At 41.4% G+C, this 21412-nt stretch overlaps 1 protein-coding gene across 4 annotated transcripts in view; it reads right to left on the bottom strand.

Annotated features, from left to right (window-relative positions):
• Positions 1–14124: 14124 nt before the first annotated feature.
• ZBTB44 (zinc finger and BTB domain containing 44) overlaps positions 14125–21412 on the bottom strand; it is a 41891-nt gene continuing 34603 nt past the window's right edge. For 3 of the 4 annotated variants that reach the window (XM_067310113.1, XM_067310114.1, XM_067310115.1), the window contains exon 6: positions 14125–20605. In XM_067310113.1, coding sequence (XP_067166214.1) covers positions 20323–20605 — 283 coding nt within the window. In that variant the 3' untranslated portion in view covers positions 14125–20322. The remainder of the gene's footprint in view (positions 20606–21412) is intronic. The other variant, XM_067310116.1, reaches the window with a different exon arrangement.

The raw sequence follows: 21412 nt of genomic DNA, 5'->3' as shown, positions 1-21412 counted from the left end.
GCGCATCAGCCCAACCCTCCTTAGCTTAGGTGAGGCCGAAGCACAAAACAAGGCACTATGACAGTAGCAGGTTGTGAAGGTGTTCGCTTGGCACATGCAAACAGCTACAGGCAAGGCTGGGTTAAGTATCCAGCCTGCAGGAGCTTGCACTAATTCTTGCTAACAATTCTCCTCACTGCAGAGATGGGGTCTGAGAGCCACCATATGGTTATCATTGATACCGGAGAAGCATGTGGCCAGGACATGTGTAATTCACATTTTCCTCTGGACCACACTCAGCCTGCACTTGTTTATTGTGGGGGAGGGACTGGAAAAATCACTGACTCACCATCAGGAACAAAACATTTAAGACCTTGAATTGAAAACGACTCTTTTTAACCAAGCTTTTCTGTTGGTGCAGAGGAAAGGGAACAAGTATGGAGTGGGAAAGTTTGGGGGTTGCATGGTGTTTTCCCTCAGTGCTAGAAGTGGGAATGATATACTGAAGGGACAGTACTTTCTGGCCCTGCTCTGTCCAATGCCAGGTTTCCTACTCTGGCCTTGCTGTAGTCTACGCCTGGCTGAACCCACACAGAAAAAAAAAAACAAAAAAAAGCCAAAGTATCTCTGTTTCTCAAGTCACATCTGTTTCAGGTATCACCGCACTTAGAGGTGTCTCCATCTGAGATGAAACTAAGATGGGAACCCTGTATCTAAAACTACCCACCCGTAAGCTAGGATATAACGATGGCAAAAGATCAAAACTGTGTTCTGCAACTGACACATACTGTGCTAAAATGCAGTGTGCTGGGAGAGGAAAGCTTAACATGCAATTCAGTGTGTTTCAGGTACAATACCCAGCTCTGATAAACATATGCTGGCAACTTTGCAAGTCATTGTGCTGCTTTGTGCCTCAGCTTACCTATACTAATGGGTCAAAGCTTGCAGTGCTTCTGTAGTTCTTACAGAGCTTTATGATCTGCAAGAGAAAAAAAATGCCTCTGAAAAAATGAAAGACATAAATTGGTCGTGGGCAGAAGGTCCTCAAAATTGGGCAATGCTACCCTCTGCCCCATTCCACGGCTGAATTCAACAGCTGTATTTGAGTCTGCTTCAGTGATGCTGGCTGAAATGCATTAATCTACTCGCAAAGCTCCCGCCAATCTAAAGAGGCTCTGCTGGGCCTGAGATCTGAGCCAAGCTTAAGCCTGGGTTCTGTTGTATCCAGTTCCATTTGCCGCGATGTGTATTGCCAAGCTAGTCTGAGCACGGGAAAGGCTTTCAGTTCTAATTCTCAGCTCTGCTTTCTCACCTCTCTCCATGCTTGCTCTCTCATTCTGCTGCCGGAAAACACATGAACAATGGAGATTAGCCAGAGCTCAAAGGCCTTTCAAGTGTTTTCCAAAGAGCACGAAAACCTCTGCTTCTAGTCCTTGCTGACGTCACACGAAGCTAATTCTCCCCCCACCCCCCACACTCTCCCGGACATCTGAGAACAGTGAGTGCTTCATATAACTGAAGGGGGTTCCTGTCCTCAAACCTAACAAACAATAAGATGAGTGAACATCTGGAAGGAACAGATGCTTCTCATATCCCTGGACAGTGTATTTCAATGTGTACTTTATGCCACCCAGAGCTGTCTACCCATGAAAAAAAGGGAATACGAGTTGCTTGGCAGAGCGGTGCCCATCGGTCATGAGTCAGAGAGCTGTTGGTTCTTTAATACATAAACGTGCAGTTGATGTCTCATTGCAAAGAACAGTTCCAGGCTGTACAGTGTTATTCATCTGATGATCTCAAAATGCACAGCAAAGATAGGGAGGTATTGTCCCCAAATTTGGAGAGAATAAATCCAGGGATAATTAAGAGTAAGCAACTGGTTGAAGATTGTGCAGAGAAGCATATACAAAATCTGTGGGTTAGGCCCAATTGCCCCACGGCCCTACTCCTTAGAAAATATTATCTCTCAACTCACAGCAGGGTTCACGTGAAGAATGACTTGCTGGTTCAGCCTGTGAACTATGATGCATGTTCGCGTGTAAATAACAAGGACTAAACTCAAGACCATCAACTGCAAAACAGATCTCTGGGTTTGCAGCTGAAACCACTAGTGGGGCCAGAGCCTCTCTTCTCCTCTTGCAGACCAAGAACAGACACCTGTCCTTTAGCCACAACATCTGAGTGCCCTGCTCAGATATTAAATTTTCTCGGTCTAGCACCCGAGGAAGCAGGAGATACTCACTTTATTTTCCAGAGACAGAGCAGTAGCACAGACTAGCTGAGGCCGCTAAGCCAAGGTTCCACAGGAAGGACGCTTTGAAGACTGATCCCGTGCTATTCGCAGCCCAGCCCTGTGTGTCTGTTCTGTCAAGTGCCAGATAAACTTTAGTCAGACTCTTCATGGTTTAACCTTTAGAGATGGACGAGCGAGATCATACCTGCCAGGTGAGAAGGGGGGAGACCTGTGAGAAAGTCCCAACTACTGACAACAAGGAAGGGAGACGAGAACATTGTAGGAGCTGCAGTTCTGGTCTGTACTCAGCTAAGCTAAGCCCCAGAACTCCAAACTCATCAAAGTTTATAGTTCAAATCCACAAGGTATTAATCTAGTTCAGTCATTTCCAACACAGTCACTAAGCTGCCAAGCAGCAGCATGGGGAGTTACACAAAAATAATCCTAGCCTGAGCTTCTTGTGGCATCATAAATTGCCTGTGTCGTCAGTCAGCAGAAACCTGAGATGGAATTCTTTCCTTTGCAGTTAATTATTTCCAAGCCTTCGCAGCCTTACAGAACTGGTGAAAGGTGCCGAATTGACAGCCCTGCAGAAATAGGCTTTCCATTTGTCCACAGAGGCAGGCAGAAGTGAGCTAGCAGCAAGAACTTCAGCCTGCTCTGCCAACGTGCTGCAAAGCTTCTGCTCGAGTTGGACTACTCTTCTTTGCTACCAGTCCATGCTAAGCAGCTGAGCTTGCATGTCCCTGAAACACCAGTGCCCCCAACCTATGTCGCTTATTCACAGGGCCAAACCCCATGCGAATTTTACCGCATGTGTCTGACAGCCATCTAAGGGTGAAGCAGCCTCCTCCAGACCCGTTGCTGACGTTTATCATGGCCAGGTGCAAATCTTCTTGCGCTGGCCTAGAGCCATGAGACCAGCATGTTTTTAAGAATTTCACCCTCCTACCAGACACTGTTTTTCAATATTTTGCATTAAATCTTCTGCTGTATTTGATTAGCCTGCAGCAGCTGTTTTCCACTCTCACAACAAATCATAAATCTATAGGCTTATGTGTGAGAGACTGTCTGTGCCTGAGAACGCTTGTGTCTGAGAAACCGTGTGGCTGCACAGCTGTGTACGAGCCCATACCTGAATGTATTCTTGAGCGAGTGAGAAAGAGCAAATCGGTAAACCCTCATATATAGCCAGTCTGAATTTATGTCTGAGGCCCTATTAGTATGCAGGGTGGCTTATACAGGTTTGTGTATGCATGCATCTAAGAACTCCCACTTGGATACGCAGACAAATTAGTATAATTCTTTGCTTTAGTGTCCATGCAGAGCACAGGAGAATCAATAAATGCTTCATAATTGCACCTAAGTGAGTTCAAGCATATTCTTCTGTGAAGGAAGGTGAGTTTGTGCACAAGCGTGTACAGTGCACAAGTATGTGAATGTCTGAGCACAGGTAAGGAAATGTTTTGAAGCCCTGGTGATGCACCCATTCCCGGGCACAAAAACAGGAGTCTTTGTGCAATCAAGTTTGTGATTGTGTTGCTTGTTGTGAAGCCAAGATCCCCTGTCCCATAGCCAATTCAGATAAGGAGAGCAAATGGCTGAAAGAGAAGGGAGGGAAAACTGCTACATATATTAAAAAAAGCGTTATTCAAAGACTATAAAAGGCAAAAGTTTGGATGAAGGCGAAGAGAGAGGTTTGCCAAGTTGCTACAAAAAAAAAAAGGCAAAAAAAAAAAAGAAGAAGAAGGAGCAAGCTGCTGCCAGGTCTTGGCACGTGTACTTTTACTTGTATAAATCAGTCACTCTAGGCCTATGGTAGTTCTTGCTGACAAGCTGTCAAGCTCCTTGGCTGGGGGAATAGGGCATGTGCTTTACATGCACTTACAGAATAGTAAACTGTTATTAAAAGTAGAAGGAAAAAAAACCAGTCTGATTTACTTCTGTTTTTGCTTGCTCGGCTGTATTATCACAGAACATATCCACTCGTGCATGGAGTAGTCTGAGTGCATGGAAAACTACAGGCTAACCTCCCTGTGGAAGCACTTGACCTCTTAAGGGGATAAGCAGAAACAAAACATCTTCAAGAACAGAGAGCATTAAATGAAGAAATAGGCTCGAGACACAGAAATGCTGTGCGGATCTCAAACAGCCCAAAGCACTGAGGGATGTGGTTCACCCCTGCTTTGAACTGGACAGACACCTGTGAATGTCTGAGCCTGATTCGGGGAATGGGCAAACCGCCTCTAGGCAGGCTTAGATCAGGGTTGGGACTGGGCTCATCACTACGTAAAAGCCAGACATATTAGCTGGGCCCAGAGCAGAGAAACTGCCTGAGCTCAGTCAGCAGCCAGCAGTGCTGAGCTGCCTGGGGGTGCGGAGAAGGGAGGAGACGCCTGCTGTGCGAGATGACAAGGGAAACAGGGAGGCATGGGCTTTGTGCGCTGGCCACTGAGACCACTGGTATGAACGGGCTTTAGACGAGCAAGAGATAGGAAGGATGGATGTTCAGCTTAGGAGAGGAAAGGGAATTAAAAGCAGAAAAGCCAAAAAAGGATTTACGGAGATGTCGTATGAATAGACAATTGTCTGAGGAAAACCTGACCAGACTAGTTCTCTCCATATTGACTTTGCAGTTAAGCACATCCTCATTGCTACCTTCCCACATTACAGAGCATTCATCCTACTTTATCACTCAATGAGCTGCACAAATGCACACACATATACCATACAGGCACGCACCAGTCTGGACTGTCCGCTAGTGCTATCCCTCCAAAATACCACGTTGACAGGGAGCAGTTCCTGGGACTCATCCTCGCCACCATCCAGAAGCTGTCAGCCTTCCCAAGACAGATGCCTGTTTTTCCAGACTGTCCCACATAACACACTAACTCATTTTGGGCAGTAATACAGCCTTTACAGCCTAAGTCCCCACACCAATTTTGTTAGAAAATATATTTGTTAGGCTATTCAAACTTACAGGAATAGAAAGTAAACGCAAGAAAAATATGAAACTTTACGTTGCATCTTGTAGCAATACTTTCAAAACTAGCTTAGCTTGGAAAACAGATTTTGACCATGCTGACCCAAGATCCACAACATGCATGGAGCATCATTAGTGGAAGAGACTGACTCTTTCTGTATGTCTTGCACCCTATTCCTAAACTTACAAGATGTGGCAAGTTTGCAGGGCCTCACCCCTGCTACTGAGAACCTCTGCTAACTCTTCTGCAACCTCTTCTGAAAAAGAAGATCAGTCCCCAGGGCCAATTCATCCTCAATAGCATATTTATACCATTCTCCCTCTGAGTTTTATTGCTTATTTGTTGTAGTCAAATTTGGAGAAAAACGCTTATGAGTTGATGAAAACAGAATTATTTAAAAAATAACTTTTTGCAAACTGAACAAACCCCCCCCCCCAACAACCCCTGCAGCCTAAATCTCAATCCAGATTGAGATCTCATTTGAGCATGCAAGAAGACAAAATGCCAGTAATAATCCTACCACTCATTCACAGAGAGTACAAGTTCTTCAGAATATAGACGGATATGACAGAAAAAAAAAAAAAGAGATGTTTGTGTGGATTTGCAAAGCAAGCCTGTAGCCAAATCAAGCACCCAAGATTTCCAAATCCCAGCTCCTGGCCCTAGCTGATGGACTCGCTGCCTTGCTAGTAAGACTTCAACGCATGGCCAGAACAAAGCACAGGGTACTTTAAAAGGGGTTGTGCTGCTGAGGTGTCAGGCAGACCGTGGGGAGAAGGTCAGACTTGTGTAAGACTTGTATGCCAAAGTAGGTCACTGATCCAACCCATCCATTTAGGGTTATATGCCTTACCGATGACTTCAGCGTCTAACTAACTGTCTTGACAACACCAGCGGGGAAGCGTTGCTGCCAGAACATTAATGGACCCAGGGCAAAACCCAGCCCCGAGCTGGAAGCCAGTATAACACTCAGGCACCCTAATCATGTTCCTAACAATGCTTAAGCAGGATCTGAAGTGCATATAAGCAAACAGAATCATTAGCAAGCATGCTGGTAACAACAGTTGTGTCTCAGTGTGGTCTTTGCAGTTAATACAGCAGTCTTCATCCAAAGAGTTCAACACTTTCGAAATGTTAGTGAGAATCATTGCCCATCTTGTACAGATGGCAACACTAAGGCACAGAAAATGCCTATATGGCAAACCTAGGGACAGAATCTTGCCCAAATGGTGAGTTATACAACAGAGAACTGTCACTGAAAGCTGCTACAAAAAATATAGGCTCTTACCATTTGAACAGTAACAGCAGACACCCGAGCACAACTGAACCAAAAATCAAGTACTGACACCTCAGTTGCTAAGTACATAGTTACCTCAAGTAGTTTACTTTGGTCTTCTTTAAAAGGTGTGGTTGTGAACAATTCCTGAGGCATGGGGGATTAAAGGAAGGGGGAGTAAGAGGTTAATTGGATGCTATTTGGAGAGAGATTCAGGCTGGCTGAGTTTTTTCAGTCAGCAGCACATAGTGGAACATGTCACTTGTAATTGAGCTAATGAAACACCTCTGGAGATAAAAAACCCAAGCTAAATTCAGACTTGGCTTAGAGAAGTTCATTCACTACAAGGTTACGCAGAGATGCAACTGCTTTGTTTAAGCACAGTGAGCTGGAAAGCTAGAAGCCGAACTGGTTTTACTTTGAAAAATCTGTTTTTTCTCACTCAAGGCTGTTGGACCCTGGGGTAATTAAGCAGATTGTTTTGTTAAGAACACTCTTACAGGATAGGAATTTAAACTCTGCCAATATGGTAATGCAATTTACTAAGTCCAGCCTCTCTCCTGCTCTAATGATATTATTATATTTGTTTTTTAAAAATAGCAGAGAGAGGGCAAGCAGTATACTTCATCGTTCTGGCAATGGAACTACATATGGCTTAGCTGAAAGAGGGCTGCAAATACCTGGCCCACTTGATGCATTTTATGGTGGGCTGCCATCTTCCATCTCGGTTTTCACAAGAGGAGTGAAAAGACTGTTTTCTAGTCTTCAAAACTGTGACAAACCCCGTCTGCCCCAAATCCAACCTACCAAACATGACTAGAATGCAAGTAAGGGAGTTCTGGCTTCCCAGGTCTGCCCAATGGCTGAGCCAGAGTTCTGCAGACAGCTGCATCCTCTTTGGGAAAAATGTTAATGATTTGAAATTACCTTGCCTCCCAAGTCAGAAAAAAACCCTGTAATACCAAGGTATTTCATGGAAAGAAAAAATCGGAGGCATTTTCAGGAAGAAATTTCAAAGACAGAAGTACTTTGTCAAAAGACGTCTGACTTTTCAAAATGAACTACTAAGTCAGAATGAATGTTATTTTTTAAAATAAAAAATTGTGATGAAAATTAGTTTCCAATTTCGGGATTTTCATAGTCTTTCCTTGTGGATAATTACAATAGCCAAGTAATTCTCTTTCCAAGACACTTACAGAAAAACTTGAATCGACTTGTTTTCCCCCACTTCTGCTCCCAGGAATTTAAGAATGGAGTTAAGTTTTAATGAGAGAAGAGGATGTACTTGACGCTCCAGATTAAAAAAAAAAAAAGCCACAGCAATGAATTTTATGCAGTTGTAAAAACAATGTTAAATGCATGAGGACTTCAGGCTTAAAGCGCACTAAAATGCTTCTATGACAATCTCACAACGCAAGAAATCCCTGAAATGATCTGGCTGTGCCCTGTGTAGGAGAAAACCCTACTAGCATACAGCTCTACATAAAACACTAAGTTACTGCATGACGAGATGGAGTATAACCTACACCTATAGTTCCTGCATAGATTGGGATGGCAAGGAAGTCCTGGAGGTTGTATTTTTTTCATATCCTGGTAAGAGTGATGTTTGTTCAGCAGGAATTGCCTTTTTCTCTTTGGTTCTTCCTGACGTGGTTTGATTCTTCCTTCTCTGGCTTTAGGAAAGAAGAGGGACAAATAGCTGCTTGGACTACTAGCAAATACCTAGAAATGGAATGCCCCAAGTTAAGGAAGGGGCCAAAATAGCCAAGGTGCTGGAGGAGAGGAAAATACACACTGGTATGTCAAGCAAGTTGCATTTTGTGCTGTTAGGTTCTTTGTCTCTCGCACCATCCGACTCGGAGTCTCTTTGTTAAAAAGCCAACAAAAAAAAAGGCTTTTTCAGAACATGGGTACTGGAAACCCACTTGGAGATGCGGAATTCAAGCTGGAGGCTTTCTGGCACCACCACTAGGAATAAAGATGAAAACAGATCTTGTGCAGTTACAGCTCTGCAGCTGATTCAGTGAATTTGCGTGCACGGCAGCTGATGGGGGAAAAGGCACCCTTGCCGCCGGAGTCCAGCTAACAGTTCTGCTGCCAGTTCCTGGAAGAATGCAGTCCAGCTCCTTCCCCCAAAGGTGCGTTGCTTCCAGAGTGCTGAGACAAAAAGGGGCAAAAACAGTAGCAAAAAACCTACTTAAGACACCACAGATAGGGCAAAGGATGATCTCCATGAAACAGCCTTACTGTACTGAGGGTTCTATAGACGCGCTTTTGATCCAAGCCCTACTTTAAAGGAAATCTGTCCTGGATTATAAACCATACATATTCAAGGAGCCCAGAGCTTGCTATTTCCCATTAAGTGCTATTAATTGCTCTGGTTATCATGTTAGGCAGTTTGACCTAACCTACTGATTTCCCCCTACTCCCACTGCAGAACATCCATCACTTTTAAAGGGTTACATAAAGCTACAGGGAAATGTTCTGGTTTGTGTTAACTTGATTGCTATAGACTTTAATAAAGCACCCATCACCATTGCCTAGCCACGCTATAGATCAAACTCCTATAATTCTTTTCATGTCTCCAGAGGGGAAGGCTAAGCAAAACATAAGATTTAACCTCCCAGTGCTTTATTTCTGGCCTGGAAAGATGTCAAAGGCCGCATGAGCTTTCACTTTTTCCTTGCTCCCTTACAATCCACAGCAACAGATGAAAGGAAGGTGGAAGGAAAGGGAAGCAAAGACAGTGAGACGGCTGCATAAAGGACACTCTTCACATCACCTAACAGCACACCAAGGCTCATGTGCAACACTGAGTTACTGGAGCAAGAAGGACAAGGACTGGCTTTCAGTGTAATCAAGTGGCATTTGGAAACCCAACCGCTAAGGCAGGTTGCTTTGAGATCAGCTTTCTTCAACAAGGCTATTGGGGATGAAGCCGTTTGTCCAGCGTCAACTTGTAGCAGTCCTGGTAGGGAATCCAGCACAGAGACTCACCAGAGCTGACCAAACATGGAAGCATAGTGAGAGTGCTATATTCTGCAGGTTTCTTTGGCAATTTGCTCACTGAACCTGTTGTGTACAGGGTAATGAATCCACTGAATGACTCACTAGTACACACATAAGTGGGATGCGTGGCATGCAGCAAACCCATTTTGTGTTGGAGCCTCCAAAACCTGTTTCTTCTTCTTCCAGCGGTAGCAACAAGCTGGAGTCTCCTCTGCCTCCTACCATTCAGGGTAGGAAAAGGCAAGGAAGGGCAAAGAAACAGCAGCTTTATTTCCTGTCCCCCAACTCTTCATGGATGTGTTATTCCCTGAATCAACCCTGGCACTGTTTTATACGTTTACCCCACCATGGCAAATTACTTCCAGGAGGTTAGCTGATGTCCACAAAAACCCTTTAATGGTACTGAACAGTAATTGCATCCTGCCTCTATCAGACGGATCACAGAATACTAGAGTCAGATACAGCTCCTGTACAATATAATCAGGACTTGGGCTTTGCCTTGTACAGCCAGCTGGACTAAGAGCTTCCTAGGGTTTTCTTTGTATGAATTCACACACTACCCAATGGGTATTCACTCTAAGGACAAATTCCTCTCTGAGATACCAGATGCTGACCCTGCAAGGCATGGCAGCCACGCTGCCCTGAGTTCCACTCAAAAACACTGGAATGCCTGCTAGATGGTGAACGAAAGAAATAGTGTGTGTACATTGTATATACATGTATAATAATAACGTATATATACATGTATATTATACATGTGTAATAATACATGAGTAAATACATGTGAATACATAATCAGTACTGTGACACCGGAATCACAACACCCAATCATACAATGTGTTAAGTAGTTTTAAAAAAGATTTTCAAAAGTAGAAGAAATTCAAATAAACCAAAAAAAAGATTGAATTGCCTGTCAGATTAAAAAAAAGGGACTGTAAGTCTTAGAAGATAAACAAAATTCTGCCTCCAACACAAATGGAATTTTTAAGACCAATTCACCTTCTCTGCTCTTCAAGTACATTTTTCATCCTGGGCTTGTGTTCGCATTTGAAAAAGAAGCTGGCCTGAGTGTATTTTTATAATTTATTTAAATAATAACAAGTCACCCCAAAGCCACTTCTTTCTGTTTGGCTCTTTCTTCCTCTGTATTAATTTCAATGCAATCAACGAGGCGGTTGCATAACTGTTATTTATAATTGCTGTCACGTCAACCCTGAAACCGATCACTGTAATGCTGAAGTTATATAAAAGGTTGTTATTTTTCTCGTTGAAATTGTGGGAAGATGAAGTCCAGCCCCAGAGAGATGTTTTGGTTTTCTAAGCTCTGTTGTCTGTTATGCTGTGTTTTGGTGTCTTTTCTTTCCTGGTTTATTTTAAAGTGCATGGGTCTGTTTATGCACATAAACTCTCCAAAAACAGCTCTGTGCACCCCATTAATACACAAGCTATAAAACACACTGTGCTGAGTCATGGATGCAACTGGCAGAAGTAAGAAGTAAAAGTGGATAGTAAAGAAGTAAAATGGATAAGCTCTTAAAGAGCAATTTAAACACACTTCTGGAAAGGCAGACTATGTGCTTAAGAGCTTAGGTGGACTAGGAATGTCATTTACCTTGCTCTTCTGAAGCCAGTGGACTGTGACTCTTCAGTGATATAGTACCAAACCCTGAGGGATAACTTCTCCTTCTGTGTGTCAAAATGTTTTTCACTTATGCACACAAATACGATCCTGGAATTGAGTCATCTCTGCCATCCCTTAAACACATCCTGGTTTCCTTGCTTCTCTCCCAACATTTCTGTTTATTCCCTTCTGACTCAGACAGGTACTTACCTGGGAGACTTCTCCCCTGACTGCAAGGAATTAAAATCATCCACATTTACCTTTAGTTTTTTGTCTTTCTAAATGCCAGGAGCATCCTCACAGCTATCTTGTGTCCAAGGTAGCTTGAAAGCTATTCTGCACTGCAGAAAAAAATGCTTTAAACCAACAAATAATTAAGGACTGTGTTTTCTTTTCATGTAACGAATACTGCCCATACTTATTCAGCACTACTTCATACTTGACAGTACTCTGTAGTTGACTTTGTTTTTTCTTAGAAATGGTCTGGCAAATGTCAGAGTCCTATGTGAAGAAAGGCTAAAGAGAAAAATATGCTGAAGTACCATCGACACTTCTTTTCTCTCAAAAAAGAACCTCTCGAGGGTATGAAATATGTCTGCTTCCTTATGACAAACATCTTGTTCGCAAGCCCTTCCTCTCTATGGAAGAGAGGCTTGTTTAGAAAGGGTCACAGGAAGCCGTGCCTCTGCTTTTCACTCCAAACTCAAGAGAAGTAAGACTTCTTCTCTAGAAGTAAGAAGAAGAGTCTTAGGTGAGTAACCTGTTTCATCCTGATGAGAATTAGCCCAGAAAAGCAACAGCAGCTGTCTCTATAAGGAAGCAGCAAGGAAAGAGTCAGTCAATCAATGTTTTGTATGCTCATTGTTCAAAATTCCTTCTGAATGAGCACATACAGATCGGGTGTGCGTGTGTGCACGTGCATGTGCAGAGGAACAAGCAGTACCTTGTGAGGAAAAACTGTTATCTTCTAAATGATGGAGGTATTACCAAATACAGGACCTAAGAATCTAGCCTTATGCAGGAATATGAAAGACTGGGAAGGCAGTGTAGCCAGATGCAGTGGATGTATTCTCAAAGATATTCCCACACAGATCCAATCAGAACTATAAGAAAACGCAGTTGTAACCAAAACAGGGGGGTGTAAGAGTCAGCGATACTAGCACAGCCATACAAATGAAGACACAGCCAGGCAAAGCACACCTCTTACACCGAGGTCATTAACTTCACATTTCTGATGGAAGAATTCAAATTTCCTCAGTCAGAGGTACTGGTTCAAGTGAGATGCACAATAGATGCCTCATAAGTTGCTCTCTAATCTCTACCAGGAGACTTTGTGACCGAGACAAAAAGCTGATTAAAAGCAGTTAACTCAAGTCTTTAGTGTGGTTTCAGACACAAGGTTTTCACTCTGGGAGTCAGTGGCCTATTTCTAAGGGATTTGTGACAGGCAACTAAGAAAAGCAGGCCTACTATCAGTAAGTGTAGACCTATTACACAAGTGTCTCCTCTGAGAAAAAAGCGTTAAAGGATCTAAAAATCAGAACAACTGAAAACCCTGGGTCTTAGAAGAGCTCTGCACTATAACTGAAGCTCTAACACGTGCACACTTACCACTGCTCTGCTTGCTCATGGCCTCACAGCAATCTGTGCTCTGAGAAAGATGATGACAGAGTTATGCTCAGTGCTTTGGAGATGCAGCATACACAAGCAGTTTGTGAAAAGCGTTTTATACACGATCCAAGCCAGGTTTCTCTTAGCAGATTCATTTTCACTGGGATATCACATGAGTAGGAATGGTGCAGTAAGCCCTGGGAGAACTCTGTTCCCTGCTCTACTATATTCTTGGTAGCTATGAGCTCAATCTCATCTCAGCCGATCTCCTCTGTGCAAAAGAAATGGTACTTCATTACTGTCAGGAATAAAATGCTCCAGTGCTATAAGGAAGCCACAGAAAAACTTTTGATCGTGTACACTCACTTTGTTAAGGACCTTTGAAAGACGTTTCATACTAAATAACATATGGATGTGTTTTGCAGAAATCCACTCTGGTCACAGGCTTGAATCTTGATATCCATTGAAGGTATGCATTTTAACAGTCTTGCCTTAGCTTTATGACAGTGTATGTTCATATACAATCACGCAGGCTTTAGATTTGTAATGGTCTGCTAAACATCACTGCATACTCCTAATTTCAGTCTGTGTCTTCAAAGAAGCTAAATTCCTGCTTTTGGGAGAGACCAATAAAAAGAGTCAAAGCCTCCACATCTCAAACTTTAATTCTCTCCAAAGCTTTCACCAGATACATTCCCTCTTCCAATTACGCTTTGATAAAATACTTCTGTCCCTAGGCAAGGTCCTCAAGAAAGTGAGAACCTGGAATCTTTAAACTCTTAACCACCTCCCTCCAAGGTTCATTGTGGCTGCTAATGCTGCACAGTGGAATGCCTTTCCACTTATTTTTCATTCCCGTGTCAGACGTTAAACACAATTTGACTGCTAGTGTATTAATCATGTCAGTCTGTTTGTTATTCATATAGGTTACTGGGCAGAGTTATAATCATTTCAGCCAAGCAATTACAAAACTTCCATTTTCCTACCTGTGCCCTAGCTATGTGTTGATCCAGCCAGCATTCCAGCTTGGGCAGACAGGTGGATCTGTAGGAGGCAAATTAATTTAATTGCAAGGGTTGCCAGAAACCAGCAGAGGTGTATTTTAAGTCCCATGACTCTAGGCTGTTTCATGACTATTTTGAAGCTCACAGCTGCGATCATGATGACTCTGTCTATTGTCCTTTTTAAACATCTTCTGCTTTGACTAATTTGATTAGGCTTGTTCTTGGCTGGCTTTTCATCAATAAAACCCCGTTCAAAAGATGGCCCCACTGCTTTTGCAGAATACAGCCTAAAAGAGAACATTAACAAAAGGAAATGTAATATACAATGGAAAATTAAACAGCAACGTGTACTTTATTCTTAATACTCTTTACTCATGTAGCCTCTTCAATCATTTATTAATACTTATTCTGCTTTAAACCACCTTCCTTCCAGAAACAGCTTCAGCAACAGGGAGTTCTCATCATATCCAACTATTTTGAGCCTAATTATAAGCAAAAGCTGTAAGAGAACATAGCTCTGCTAACAGAGCTTACACGAGGTCAAATCCAGTCTTTTGTACTGTAAGACAAACTGTGGAGTAGTTAAATAATGACACAAAGCACAGATATACTCCATAAAACATTAATATTTTAATGAAAAATCTTAGCTTCATGTTTCTATCCAAAGACACTCAAAACTAGTTTTTCTCCCCCCTTAATTTTGACCTATAACGGGACCAGTTTGGAGATTTTTTTTTGTATTTTAGAACATTTTTTTTTAAAGATTAAACAACCAGGCTAGCAAAAAGGTACCCAATACATACTTTTCTTATATCAAACAAGCTAGTATTTCAATACAATGTAACTATACAGAATATATACATTACACATATGATCACAAAGCAAACACTACAGGCTCAGAACAGATTTGAAAAAACATGATATTCACATTGATTACAATAACTCTAAAAATGATTGTAACGTTGAAACGGCACTTAGTTTACAAAAAAAGTCACAAAAATATATATAGCCACCAAGAACTATGGTTCCTGAAAAATACTAATAGCCAGATAGTATTATATAAAATGTGAAGTGTATTTAAACATCGTATACATTAAAAAACAAAACCAAAACCAAAAAACAATTCTGTTAAGTCAATAAACATGCCAAGTAATCTAGCTGTGGCCAGCATCAACAAGAGAAGCTGTACTGTGGATGAGATGACGACTGGATATACGGCTGGTGACCGGAGACTGGCACAGTTAAGGGGGTTTCACTGTTACTAAAATGCACAAAGAAGCCCAACAATAATTTAATTCACATTTTTGCTCCAGCTTTACTCTTTCCCTCTTCAGGGTTTCACCATAGGGCAGTGCCTAGAGTGAAGGCACTGCAGGAACAGGGCAAGGAAGCTGTCCAAGAACTTTGTGTAGCCAGGTCTATTAAGTCAGAATATCAAAAGCATGCATCAGCTAAACGAATGGTTAAACAAAATCACTCCTCTGGGGACTTCAGCAACCCTCAGGAAGACTGTAGGTACAGTTGCCACACAGGCTGGCAGCACCAGGAACTGATTCAGTTCTTTGTTTAGTGCAACCAGATTTGCAGGTGAGACCTGTGGGACACTGAATTACTGCGATAGCACACATTGAGTTAACAAAAACCCAGAGCAATAAGTACTGTTGCATTAAAAAAATTCACATTTCTTTTATGGTACATTTCCTCAAATACTTTGAACCAACTCTAGGTACTAGGGACCTCTGATGTGGCTGAGGCACAGTCTGGCCTTGAACCCTCTTATCTGTCATCCCAATGCTATGGAATTCATTATGTCCAAAATTGGAGATGAGAACCCTCCAAAACTGGGTTTCACCTTGTAAGCAAAACTCGAACTTAATCGATCTGAATGAAAATTAGCTATTTTCCATATTCTGATGGTGTGGAAGTTGCAATGGATCTAGGAACAACAGGTGCTCCTACATCCGCATTTTCTCCATCCCTGCAGGGTGCACAAAGCTCCCATTCTATTTGCATATAAAATGCTTCATGGTTCGTCTTAGAGAGAGACTGGCAATAGTCTCAGTGCTCTTACATCCTGGGGCTGGAGGGGAAAGCCAGCAACCAAGAAGCGACTGAAGCCCTCATATAAAAACTTTAAACCATAGCTTAAAAACAATAAAATTTCATCCCGTAAGGGACATATAGGGATCATAGTTTTATAAAATATATTTTACTGCATTGGCAGCTATTACTTTTTAAAAAAGTTTAAATTCACACCTTTTAGACTCAAGATACATGTGAACCCCGAACCATTTTCAAAAACCTAGTCTACTAATCTCTCAGTATGAGAGACTTGACCATAGTATCTGCGAGCCTGACAACTGAACTCAAACTGTAGTAAGACAGACAAACCACCAGGAACACAACCTTTGTTAATGTGGTGTAAGAAAAGTGACACGGAGTCCTCACGGGGAGCTTAAGTTGCTGACTGTGAAGGCATCCCGATGGATTTTAAGGGGAGCTGGGCTAAGTGTCTGCATCAAAATACAAAGCAAAACAAACCCTTACAGCTTGGCCAAATCCCGCACGCAGCTAAAGACATCGCTTCTTTTCCTTCCACTCTCTGTGGAGAACTAGAAGGCTTTTCAATTTTTTCCCCTTTCCCCAAACACTATCCCATGTACAGCCAGAGAAAAACCTTTCCCCTGCTTTCCCACTGTTCCCGTCCGAGATGCTGTTCTCTGCAATACGCGAGGGGTACAGACCAAGCACAGACTCCGAGAATACGGGTCCCCAGCACAGGGCAGAACCTTGCCAGTTCTGTGATAGTGAAGGCACTCTACTTGCAAAATAAATGGAGGAGGAAAGGATTTTCCACTAAGTGCAAAGAACAGTGCCACACAGGAGAAGGATTTGCAAAAGGAAAATGCACTCAAACCACTTTGTGAATGAATTGGAGACTACTCATCACTGCAGAAACTGCTGCAATGGGTCCTACATGTGGCTATTTGGAAGAAATTCTGAACAACTTAGAAGGGCCATGCAGATGATTAAGGGACTGAGCATCTGTCATATGGAGAGAAGCTGAGAGCTGGGATTGTTTAGCCTGGAAAAGGGAAGGCTCACGGGGGGATCTTATCAATGTGTATAAATACCTCATGGGGGAGTGCAAAAAAGATGGAGTCTCAATGGGCACAAACTGAAACACAAGAAATTCCATTTAAACGTAAGAAAAAATTTTTTATAGAAAGGGTGGTCAAACACTGGGACAGGGTGCCCAGAGAGGTTGTGGAGTCTCCATCTTTGGAGAGGTCCAAAACCAACCGGACAATGCCCTGAGCAACCTGCTCTAGTTGAACCTGCTCTGAGCAGGAGGATTGGATTTAGATGATCTCCAGAGGTCCCTTCCAACCTCAGCTATTCTGTGATTCTGTGACCCTGTGATCCTTGTCAAGTGGAAACAGAAATGCATACCAAAAAACCTTTTTGGGGGAAAAGAAAAATGCACTGCAGGGACCAAAATCCTCTAATAATCTGTTGAGAGAAATCTATGCTTTAGGTTTAATCCCAAGCGTAGTTTAAGGCAAGTTTCATTTAGCTTAGTTAGATAACTATCTCACTCAATTTGGAATCCAAATACTAGCAACAGAGCTTGTTTTAAGATGTTCTAATATTTTACATCTCTCCTGTGAAGAACATTAGCATTCCAAAGCACTGAACACTTCCAAAAAGTTAGGGAGGAGAAACAAAATGATACTTGAATTTAATTTGCATTCACTTCTATGGAGAAAATACACATTAACAAGAAACAAACAACATTACAAACAGGAAAATTACCAAAAAAAACCAACCCTAAAACGAAAAAAAACACAAAACCTGCGAGTAAGAACTCTATTGTTCCTGCAGCTGAACCAGATTGAAAAGTGAGAAAAATTAAGATGTTACACAGAGATTAAGGGGTTGAAAAGATAATGCGTAACACATTGCAAACAACAACGAAACTCATGACTCGCCTGGTACCAAGGTGTTAACAGTTAATGATATTCATTTCTTTTCAAGGAAGAACAGATGAGAGCTACAAGGTCCTTGTAACTAGTTTTTAATTTCTCTTTGGTATTCAGAGAGCAGTCTACCTTCTGACACAAATTTTGAAGTCTTCTAAAAACCCAATATCCAGATATGTCTATTCTGTATTTGCATATCTCATGACAAGGAAACTGTTTAGCAAAATATCTAATGGGAGAAAATTACCAGATTCTAACAAAAGAATATGTCTGTCTATATCTGACTTTTGAATGTTATATCTGTACATTCTGGGACTGTGTCTTTTGTATAAGTACTTTTTACTACAAGATTCAGAAAGGATTCTAATATACCTGGAAACATGTATAACACCTGGATCGAAAAAGAAAATCATATATTTGAGTTCAGTGTCATAGCCCTATAATTCAGGATAAAACTCAGCAAAGGCATTTGCTTGTCTCACTGACTTCTCAGTTACAGAAATCAGAAGTGGAAGAGAACTGGTCTCTAAATTCTGCCCATCAACAGACACTGAACTAATTCACAGTACAACATCCCCAAAAAAGAATTTCTCCTCCAAGCCCTTTTAAGAAGACTTAACAAATGTAGACATACGAGACTGAATTGTAGCAGAGAACTTCTTTGCAGCATGTTTCTAAAACACCCTTTGGATCTGGCAGAGAAACTTCACTCTGGTAACTTGCAAAGGACTGAAATCCCAACCATTTTCATTCTATTTAACTAAAATGTGTGTTTTTTACCTAAAACACAGTGGAGAAAAACTGTTAAATACTTAAAAGCCACTGACACCCTTTAAACTCTTTCCAAAGAGCAATAAGCTTTCTTCCTTACAGAAGTCTGCTATTAGTAGAAACGCCTCAGATCTACAGAGTATCAGAGCTGCTTCAGCTAACCAAATACAAATTGATCTTGCAATATAATACGACTTTTGTGTCGTCTCTTTCTTCAGAAGCATCCTTCCTCTATTGGTTTCATTTCCTCCGCACATTTGTGTAAAACAAATCTGGATAGAAAACAACAATTCAAAAAACAGATTCAAAACTAAGGGAGTATATCATGCCTTTGGAATACTAAGATCAAGTAATACCTACTCTCTCAGCATGTCGTACGTAGGTGATAGCCATTTGGCATCAAACACTGAGTTAACTTGATCAGCAATAAAACCCCACAAACCTCCTCATGTAATTCCTAATTTAGTTTTCAAAGCAGTACTATAGCCCAAACAGCCTCGACAAAACAAGAATCACTGCTCTGAAAATCCCACAACCTAAATTTGCAGCTTTTTCTAAATATGGAAAAATGAAATTGCAAATCTTTCAATTTATTGCTTACTTGAGCTGTGTATGTAGCCAGAGTAATGGCCTTTAATAAACTGAGTTGGCAAGGAGTTAAAATGTTTTGAAACAGGAACAATTTATCATTGCTATATAGGCTTTTTGTAAACAACCCCTTGTTGGGTTAGAAAGTTGGCCTCTAAAGAGAATAAATTGTGTGTTTTGTCCAAAACAGACTAATAAAAATCTCAGAAACTATACATGCATATGTATAAACAAAAAAGTGTGCAATAATACACAAAAGAGCTCATTTTTCCCCCATCTGTAAACTCCCTCTAGCTAGCTTTGAGAGATTAGTAAAAATACAGTATACATGATAGGGGGAAGTGACCAGAACTGCAAACAATCTGGCCAAGGTTTAAGAATTTCAGCTTGAGAAAACCTTAATTTTTATATGTGGTTTCCCTTTTACAGAAAGATACAGTCGTGAGATATTTGTCAGGCTTGCATGGATATGCAAAGTATATATACTTTTCTGTCATCCTCAGTTCATTATGCACCAATAGATTTTTCTCGACCATATTATTTCCATGCCTAACCTTAAATAGGCAAATCTGGACAGGCTATTTGATCAAACAGTTTCTAAAAGGACTGGAATACAAGAAGTAGGAATACCTGGCATGACATCACTTGGTTTGTCAAAACTGATTCATCTGAGATGAAAAGGGACAATGTGTTTTTAAAAAGTGTGTGACTGTTAGTTTCAAAAATGCTTACCATTTCCAAGAAAAGGGTTACAGTAAGCGCTTTGAAAATCAGCAGGCACAGAGATAGGAAGTGTCATTTTATAAGCAGAAGATTAAAGCAATCCACTCAGAACTAGTCAAAACTGTTCGATAATGGTTTCCAATGCATCCTTTTGTTTGTCATTTTAAAAAGGTTTCCTCTGATTTCTTTCCCTTAACCAGAGGGTCTGCAGAAGCGAGAGAAACTTAATGAGCTGTTCTAACTGTGGAAGAAGGAATAGTTAAAGTGATCTGAATCAGTTGGTTCTTCTTTAGAAGTGTATCACAGCTTCCATGATGTTCTGACAAGATCTTTTTGTGCATTCAGTCTTAAATATTTTCACAGAAGTGATCATTCAGTCATGAAAAATAATGTAACATCTGTTGCAGTTTTCTGTTTAAAGCGTAGCTTACAAAGTAAAAAGGGAAAATCTCCCCACTTTTGTTTAAAAAAATTAAATTAAAATGTACAGGACCAAACACAGGCACTTTCCAAAGAACAAAAATGAAAACAAACCATGAATTATTCAATAGTAATAGATGACAGCTCCGGTTTCGGAGGGTCACCTGCGGTTGCCTCAGCAGTGGCGTTAGTCTTTGGCTGCTCGGGCACATCTTCTTCCTTCTCTGCCAGCCCACCCAGAGACCCCAAGGGGAAAGTGCTTTCACAATTCTGAGTCGACGAGACCTGTGAAATGACAGGCATTTGGACAGAAGAGTTGCTTTCAAAGCCATGCTCCCCTAGCTCATACTGCCCGAGGGTCTCTTCTTGTTCCTGGTTTAAGTAGTCCGGTACTAGGAAGTCACTAGAAGAGGGGCAAAGGACAGAAGAGAAATGTCATTTCTCAAATAAACATTAGATATATCGGTTTCTTTGTATCAGTTACACCACACAAGATATGTACTGCATTGCACAGAGAACAAAGATAATCATTGCACATTGTTCTAAGATCATCATAGCAGCATACTTCACTAAGCATTATCACCTGCTTCTCATTTATATACAAGGAGAATTTATTGAAAGATATCTATTTTGCATTGTTGTGCATCTGTATTTCCCGCACAGTAACTTCTTATCTAGACTGGATCACCTTGATGAGAACGAAAGTTAATGTTTGGAACATCATGTGGCACTGAAAATCTCACTGAAAAAAAAGGGAGCATTCAACCTTTGAAAAACAGAAACAAAAAATGAGTTCAGTACTGGCAAAGAAGCGGGTCTTTTCCACCACGGAGGTAAGACCCACCCAAGAAACAGCAGCACCACTCCTCCCAGAGAATACAGGCTGCAAACAGAAGTTTGAGAGGAAGCAAAGGTTCTGCTTAAAGTATAAGGAGGCTACCAACTATGATGGTGTTTTCCTGATGCTGACACATATCATACCACCACGAAAAGAACTGAATTTCATTTCCTCTGCTGAGTCACACAGTTTCAGCCCTTTCTGCACAACAGTTCCATAACTTACTCTTTTCAGTGATGGCTAAGCATATCGGAAGAAAAGCTACTGAACTCTTTAGTCATATTTCCAGAAATCAAGCACATGAAGAAAATTAAATTTCTTTGCAAATACTCAGCACCAGACATACCCATGTTTTAAGTTTGTCCTAGAGGC

This window comes from Apteryx mantelli, chromosome 23 (genome assembly GCF_036417845.1).
Source record: "Apteryx mantelli isolate bAptMan1 chromosome 23, bAptMan1.hap1, whole genome shotgun sequence".
NCBI classification, from domain to species: Eukaryota; Metazoa; Chordata; class Aves; order Apterygiformes; family Apterygidae; genus Apteryx; species Apteryx mantelli.
This window is presented reverse-complemented; position numbering and strand designations above follow the sequence as displayed.